The sequence below is a fragment of the Pygocentrus nattereri genome, chromosome 25 (genome assembly GCF_015220715.1).
Source record: "Pygocentrus nattereri isolate fPygNat1 chromosome 25, fPygNat1.pri, whole genome shotgun sequence".
Taxonomy (NCBI): domain Eukaryota; kingdom Metazoa; phylum Chordata; class Actinopteri; order Characiformes; family Serrasalmidae; genus Pygocentrus; species Pygocentrus nattereri.
The window spans coordinates 33,119,196-33,127,642 of NC_051235.1; the positions used below are offsets into that span (position 1 = coordinate 33,119,196).

At 44.6% G+C, this 8,447-nt stretch overlaps 1 protein-coding gene across 1 annotated transcript in view; it reads right to left on the reverse strand.

Moving 5' to 3' along the window:
- Positions 1-6,051, reverse strand: part of nae1 (nedd8 activating enzyme E1 subunit 1) — a 20,291-nt gene extending 14,240 nt beyond the window's left edge. Inside the window, exons 1-7 of the mRNA XM_037534734.1 lie at positions 5,722-6,051; positions 5,474-5,577; positions 4,102-4,162; positions 3,690-3,720; positions 3,498-3,569; positions 2,043-2,122; positions 848-957 (exon numbers count right to left, since the gene is read on the reverse strand). Coding sequence (XP_037390631.1) covers positions 848-957; positions 2,043-2,122; positions 3,498-3,569; positions 3,690-3,720; positions 4,102-4,162; positions 5,474-5,577; positions 5,722-5,771 — 508 coding nt within the window. The 5' untranslated portion in view covers positions 5,772-6,051. The remainder of the gene's footprint in view (positions 1-847; positions 958-2,042; positions 2,123-3,497; positions 3,570-3,689; positions 3,721-4,101; positions 4,163-5,473; positions 5,578-5,721) is intronic.
- Between the last annotated feature and the right edge of the window lie 2,396 nt (positions 6,052-8,447).

Sequence of the window (8,447 nt, forward strand, 5' to 3'; positions counted from 1 at the left end):
AAGAGGAGTAAAGACGTAAATCACTCCCGTTCATCCACCCATCACCCGTCTACACTACTAAACACACCATCCGTCCATCGATGTATCTGTCTGTTGATCTGTCCGTCATCTGTCCATCCATTTATCCATCTAATTCTCTATCCATCCATTCATCTAGCTAACCATTCATCCCTCTATCCAGCTATCATCTGTCTATACCACTGATTATACCATCTATCTGTCTATCTACCTAACTGTCTATCTACCTGTCTGTCTGTCTATCTATCTACCTGTCTGTCTATCTATCTACCTGTCTGTCTGCCTATCTATCTATCTATCTATCTATCTATCTGTCTATCCATCTACCTGTCTATCCATCTACCTGTCTATCCATCTACCTGTCTGTCTATCTACCTGTCTGTCTATCTACCTGTCTGTCTATCTATCTATCTATCTGTCTATCTGTCTATCCATCTACCTGTCTGTCTGTCTGTCTGTCTATCTATCTATCTACCTGTCTGTCTGTCTATATATCTATCTACCTGTCTGTCTGTCTGTCTGTCTGTCCATCTTTCGTCCTTATACAGTCTGCATGCTGCTGTGTATACTGTGTGTAAATTATATGTACACTGTCTGTATTTTGCACATCATACTAGACAGACGTGACCAGCTGGAACCAGCTGGAATCTGTTTTGAGCCATTCTTCCTTTATCTGTCTACACCACTGACCCATCCATCCATTCTGCAGTTTGATCCGTCTCTTTATCCATCCGTGCAGATTTCTAATTAATGGATGGATTAATGAAGGAATATCAACACTGATTTGAGCTTTATCTCCTGATATTGATCCTCTGTGGTTTCTGTTCACCTGTGTGCTCCTTCACCACCAGCCTCATGTAGCCGACGAGCCCGTACGTCCTACAGACAAGGAACGGAACGCCGGCGCTCCATAACACTGAGCCCAACCGCAAACACGTACTGTAAACACAAACACAAACACTCTCGTTCATTCTCATCAGATCACACTGTAACTGAGTTTTATAAACTGCAAAGAATAACGGAGAGAAAAAGACTGTCTGAGGCGATGGACTCTGCAGGACGTCGGTGACCTCTGAGCACTATGCCCCTCAGCATCCGCTGACCGCTCTGTCATTTTACGTGGCCGACCACTTCGTGGCTGAGCTGCTGTCGTTCCCAATCGCTTCCACTTTGTTATAATCCCACTGACAGTGGACTGTGGAATATTTAGTAGTGAGGAAATTTCACGTCTGGACTTGCTGCACAGGTGGCGTCCGATCACGGTACCACGCTGGAATTCACTGAGCTCCTGAGAGCGACCCATTCTTTCACTAATGTCTGTAGAAGCAGTCTGCAGGCCGAGGGGCTCGGCTTTATACACCTGTGGTCATGGAAGTGACTGGAACACCTGAATTCAGTGATTCGGATGGGGGAGTGAAAACTTTTGGAAATATAGTGAATATAATACGAAAAGTGAAAAACTGTAAATGATATTTTTCCCAAAATTCACATGGAGTTCTGCACATGAGGTACTGGTTTCTATTACCCATGGGATGGTGAGGAGTTAATAAACAACTTAAATAGAAAAGCAAAAACATTCACACTACTGCGATACTTCTTAATACTGCACATGGAGTGTTGATCATACTGCAGACAGGAAAAGGTGAGAAATCCACAGTATGTTCTTCAGGTGTGTGTCTAATAGGGAGGAGGTTCTCCTGGGAGCAGCGCCGGTAGCACAGCACAGAATAATTCACAAACCAAAGAGAACAGCAGACACAGAAATGAATGACCACTCAGTTAATCAGTGGATGGATGGATGGATGAATGAATGAATGAATGAATGAATGGCAAAACAAACATAAACGCAGCTGAGAAAGTCCGAGTCTGCTCTGCTGTGCATTTAACACCTTATTTTACTTATTATTGATTATAACTTATTGATGTAAACTGATTCTATAAAACTCACTGCAGACCAGATCAGTACTTTCCAAAGCAACATCACACATTCCCATTATTCCTATTTTCCAATATTCCAGCTGTACCTCTCTGGAAGCTGGACTCCGATGACCAAACTGAATCTGTGGAAGAATTCAGGGTCGTTATCCAGGAGTTTGTCAGGACTCTGAAAAAGAAAAGAGATAAAGAGAATAACGTGGATATACAGGAGATCTGTGCACTCAATAATGATGATGATAATAATAATAATAACAACAGAAATAATAATAATAATAATGATAATAATGATAATAATACTGTAGGAGGTTTTCATAAAACACTGATTCAGAGGAACTAAACAAAAACACAAAATTTAAAGGAAGGAAGGAGGGAAGGGAGGCAACATGGTCTAATTAACGAACACAAACTGTCTGATTAAGTCTGATGAGCAGCATTAAAGGGGAACTCCAGCAATCTTTCAAAATCCTCGGCGTAAATAACCGGTTCAGATGTAAACAGAGTCGTTCTGAGTGGTTTGGTGTGAAACGCTCTGTTCTAGATAATCTTACCGAGTCAGAACCGTCCACAGTGGTGGTGATAGGAACCAGACGTCCCCTCTAAAAGCTCCTCACAGTGGTGGTGATAGGAACCAGACGTCCCCTCTAAAAGCTCCTCACAGTGGTGGTGATGGGAACCAGACGTCCCTCTAAAAGCTCCTCACAGTGGTGGTGATAGGAACCAGACGTCCCTCTAAAAGCTCCTACAGAAAGTTCCTACATGAGCTGGTTCTGAATTCACTGCCTGATGACTGAGACGCTGTTTTATGAGAGTTTAGAGAACTTCAACTCCATTCATGGTGGAGGGAGACATGCAGGGCGCTGTGCGGCAAAATAGTCCCCAAAGAAAACTCATTATTCCAGATTTTCCACTATTTTCCATCATCAACATTCCATATAAGCTCAGAAGACTCGTGTAGGTTCTCTGGGGGTTCTGGATGGTAAATAAAGTGTCTATATCTGTGTTGTAGTCATGGCGACGCCTGGTTCCCATCACCACCGCTGTAAAGACGTCTGGACCATCTCACACCATTCAACAGTGAAACACAGACCTGAACTCCATACATGAACACTTCAGCCTATACACCGGTCAGGAGTAACACTGACCACCTCCTTGTTTCTCCGCTCACTGGTCTGTGAGTCTGTGTCTGTGTGTCTGCTCTGTGAGTCTGATCCACTCAGACCAGCACAACACACACTAACACACCTCCACCACCATGTCAGTGTTACTGCAGTGCTGAGAATGACCCACCACCCAAACAGTACCTGCTCTGTGAGGGTCCATGGGGGTCCTGACCACTGAAGAACAGGGTAACAGAGTATCAGAGAAACAGATGGACTACAGTCTGTAACTGTAGAACTACAGAGTGCAGCTATACGGTCAGTGGAGCTGATCAGATGGACGGTGGGTGTAGAAATGAGGAGGTGGTCATGATGTTATGACTGACCAGTGTGTGTGTTTATATGTTACTATTACTGCCTTACAAGTTAATCTGTGATCGTTACCTCCTCCACAAAGTTTCCAGAAACATCACTGTTGAGCTCCTGCAGGAACTCGGTAGCAGCCTGAGCTCTGTTCTACAACACAAAACAAACAACAACAACATCATCATCATCATCATCATCATCATCATCACTTCACAGTGTTTATAATATTTTTAACCAGATGATTTGTAAACTGCACTGAGCAGATCTTACCTTCCCAATACTGTCACTGCTGAGGAAGAAACTGCAGCAAAAACAGAGAGAGTGATCAGCTCGTCTACAGCCGCAATAACGGGTTCTTCACGGGTTCCTTAGTGAAGAAAACGGGTCTATATAGAACCATGAACACCCAAAGAACCCTTTGGTGCTGTTGGGACGACGCCAAGTTTGTAACAACAGTAGAACCCTATTTGGTGCTATGTAGAACTATTTTCAAGAAGGTTCTATATAGTACTGTCCACAGCGTATTCTCCATCAGTCTGAAGAACCATTTAATCATGCAAAGGATTCTTTGGGCGTTCAGGGTTCTAAACAGAACCGTTTTCGTTACTAATGAACCCTTGAAGAACCGCCGTGTGTAACGGTAATCGTGATGTTATTCTGTCAGATATGTAATATGAGGTACTTGTTCCCGACGTCCTCGCCGGTCACTCTGTGTCCGTCGACGATGGTGAACGCGCCGATGCCTGACAGAGGAAGAGAGAACAGCACAGTGAAGCACACAGGCTGTTCATGAGGGTTCACTGTAATAACGACTGAAGAGGACCGGAAATGTGGTCCATAACACAGACGGGGTTTCACTGCTTCATTAAAGGGCCCATAGCACAGAGAACCGCTCCGTTCGCTCTCCAGTCCACACCCTGCAGACATTAGTGAAAGAATGGGTCGCTCTCAGGAGCTCAGTGAATTCCAGCGTGGTGCCGTGATCGGACGCCACCTGTGCAGCAAGTCCAGTCGTGAAATTTCCTCACTACTAAATATTCCACAGTCCACTGTCAGTGGGATTATAACAGAGTGGAAGCGATTGGGAACTACAGCAACTTGTCTGACTGCATTGTGCCGAGTGTAAAGTTTGGTGGAGGGGGGATCATGGTGTGGGGTTGTGTTTCAGGAGTTGGGTTCGGTCCAACGAGCTTCACTAAGAAGATCATTAACTCTGATCAGCTCTCAGCTTCATTATTAGCACCAGACGAAGGAGAAAAAGGTGAGATGAGCTGCTTTCCTACTGTTTACAGGCTTTAACGTCTGTTTGGTGCTGCTGCCATGGTAACACTGAAAGATGGCACAAGTGCAGTGGGAAAAAAAGCGCATGAATTCCGATCTGAGCGTCACATTAAGGTCGCATGGCCATGAATTGGACACGTATCCCTACGGAGCCCCGCTGGTGACGTCCTGTATAAATAAAAACAATGCGTGGCCACGAGTTAGTAAAGCGTGGGAACGAGATTGTAATGTGTGGCTACGACTTAGTAAGCCGCAATCTCATTCCCACGCATTACTAAGTCGTGGCGATGCATTAGGATCTTGTTCCCATGCATTGTGAACTCGTTCCCACGTGTTAATAAGGCGTGGACACGCATTAGGAACTCGTTCCCATGCATTGTGAACTCGTTCCCACGTGTTAATAAGGCGTGGACACGCATTAGGATCTCGTTCCTCTGACTCAGACCTGATGTTCTCAAATCCCACCTGAGCTGTTTTCATATGTGGTCCTAGATCGGGTGCGTTCCCAGCTCTAAATCAGGAGATCTACCACCCTGCAGAGTTTAGCTCCACCCCTAATCTAATCCACCTGATCCAGGTGATGAAGGCCTTCAGGAGCTTCTGACTACTAAAGCCAGGTGTGTTGGACCCGAATTCTCCAGGACCAGGACCGGACACCTCTGCATTATGCAGACTCTGTCCAGCCTCTATGGTATTCCTGCTGAGTCCTGGACCAGGAGAAACTCAGTGCACACCCTCTACTTGCATGGAGAAGGTCCTGGCTGTGGTTCTACCTGGCAGGATGAGGTTCTTCAGGATTTCAGTGCCCGTCGCAGTGGCGTTCAGCAGGCAGGTGTGGGCGTTTTCCAACGCCTCCTGTCCGTGATCTCCCCACAGCCTTCAGAACACAGAACACAGAACACACAGTCATGAGGTTCCCCTGCGTTATAAACCCTGTGCAGATGAACGCGACGAGCTGTGAGCGCAGTGAACAGGCCCAGCCGCCGCTGCAGGCGGGACCCAAAAACAGGGAATATTTTACCTCAGCTGTCTGTCGTATCTCTGCTCTTTGTTCGTTTTCTGGTCTGCCATAATTCGCAGTTTTTAACTCTCTGTTTTTGCTGGTAAATCCGGCTGGTAAACGACCCCAAAACCAGTTTCCCCGCACAAAACGAGCCCATCCGCAGATTCGCCACGGCCGCTTCGGTTCAGTCCCAATCCGCCGTGCTCCCTTATTCACTCGGAGGAACTGCACTTCTCGTTTGAATATCACAGCGCGTGTCGGCGTCTCGTGCCGAACGACTGCGGCTGGACTTTATTTAAAGGCTGAACGCGTCTTTCTGCGTTTTCAGAGGTTTAAATCCAACTTCCGCCTCCTCCTTCGTTCACCAGCAGGTCGCTCCCTACTTAGGGCACTAGGGCAGCGAAGCCCGCTGCGCCTCTTCTGTGCAGCGTCGGCGGGTCACAAGCAGCGCACACGGCCGCCACCTGGCGGTCAATAATCAAAGCGCCAGTGAAACTGGGAAAAGAACGGAATAACAAACGAACAATTTAATAAAGAAATAAAATAACAGCAGAACACATCGTCGATACGCCTCATATCCCTGAAGGCGAAGGAAACAAACGTTAGTAACAGTGTATTTGAATATTCAAATAATTCAGAATAATTTTGAACCGTTTGTGTTGGGCCACTCATAATGAAAATGTTCCAAATGAGGCAGAAAAGAGAAAGAAATAGAAAATAAAACAGGAATTTATGAGGTTTTGATCCGACAATGGCGAAATACAAGATGGATAGTGTGAGTTCAGCCCGAATATTACGCATTCACCAAATTACTTCACTTAAATCTACTTCACATCTACATATTTCTTATTTCTTTATCCATTTTCTGATAACCAATCTCTTACGTCTCAACTGTAGCTCATAAATAATAAAAGCAAATAAAACCCACGTTAACCAAACATCTCTAGAACTGCAGTGCGCGTCAGCGGCCGCCAGGTGGAGCCAATTCACCACATTTAAAATGAGACAGTTTTACTGCCAGAAAATTCCAGAAGTCTCTAAAACTCAAAGTTTAGGTTCTTTGGTTTGTTACAGGAACGTCCTGTGACAATAAGAAAGGCAGGAAACAGATTAATAAAATATCTGATTTATAAATAACCATCAAGGCCTTATTTATGTGCGTCACTGTTATACATCATCGCTGTGCTTTACGTCCCCCTGTAAGCTCTTTAGGAGAGGATGCGCACTAAAGCTCTCATTTCTGTGAGATTTCATCCCTTGATATGTCTGCAAATGTAAATAAATAAATAAACATATTATTTTTACACTTTGAGTATCTGTGCTGACCATAACGCTGGCTTTGTGGTTTTATCTTGTACAGGATTTATTGTGCATAAATTTTAAAAACAATTTATAAAGTAATAAACATCTTAAAAGAGAAAGTTGATTCTTTAATCAGGTGCGCTTGACATAATCGTAGTTCCTACTCAACAGTTAATTTGCCGACACCAGAAAAATGTAAAACTTCAACTGATTTAGAGTTTAAGAACCAAAACCAGCTAAAATTCATTTCTACATGATCGTTTTCCAGCTTGTCTTTAAATCTTAGAATTAAACAGCCTGGTTGTGTTACTGTGGCTTTAAGACTGGTATATTTAAATGAGCTCTGTTCCGATTGGTTGCACTATTTTGAGCCTAGTTTAAAAATCAGCCTGAGCTCAAACACTTGTTATAACTTTAGGATGTATTGGCAGAGCTAAACCAAGCAACACCCTAGCAACCACCTGCAACCCCATAGCAACCAACCTAGCAACACTTGAGCAACCACCAGAAGTGCCACAGTAACTGGTAATCGACAGAATGACTTAAACCGTTGAAGAGGAACCGTATCACAGGCAGAGACACAGCATGAGCTTTATTAATTACTTTATTAATTTCACCCATGCTTCAGAATTTCCCATAACTCAGTGCGTGAGGTGTAATCAGAGGTTCAGAGGGTTTGGTGTGAAACGGTTCAGACGTCTTTACAGTGGTGGTGATGGGAACCAGGCGTCGCCATGACTACAGCACAGATATAGACACTTTATTTACCATCCAGAACCACCAGAGAACCCACACGAGTCTTCTGAGCTTATATGGAATGTTGATGATGGAAAACAGTGGAAAATCTGGAATAATGAGTTTTCTTTGGGGACTATTTTGCCGCACAGCGCCCTGCATGCAGGTTCAGTTACAGACCGGACCGCAGACACACACACAGAACTTAGCAGATATGAAAGAGTGAAAGTTTATAAAGGAGTGAAAGTTTATAAAGGAGTGCCTGAAGGACTGAATGTGGTGAGAATCCACTCCTTTTACTGACTGTTTACAGTAAACAACGTCCGGGATGTAAACTCCGCTGAATTCGGTGATTAAATATGTAAAATGCAGAAATTCTGTTTAATTATAATTACAATAGTCGGGTTAGGTGTGGCATCAAGCTGTGAGCTCGTTCTAAAGAGAACCTGCTGGTTCTGCTGAAGGACAAAAGAGGCAGTTGAACGAGTAACAGCTGCTGTATGCAGCCCCCCACCCCACAGCATGCTGGGAAATCCCCCCCATTCAGCTCCAATCTGCTGAGAACAGCTGACGGTGAGCTCAGCAGAGAAGCTCTGATCAGACACAGCAGTGCTGCTGGAGTTTATAAACCCTGTGTCCACTCACTGTCCACTCTATTAGACACTCCTACCTCGTCGGTCCACCTTGTAGATGTAAAGTCAGAGACG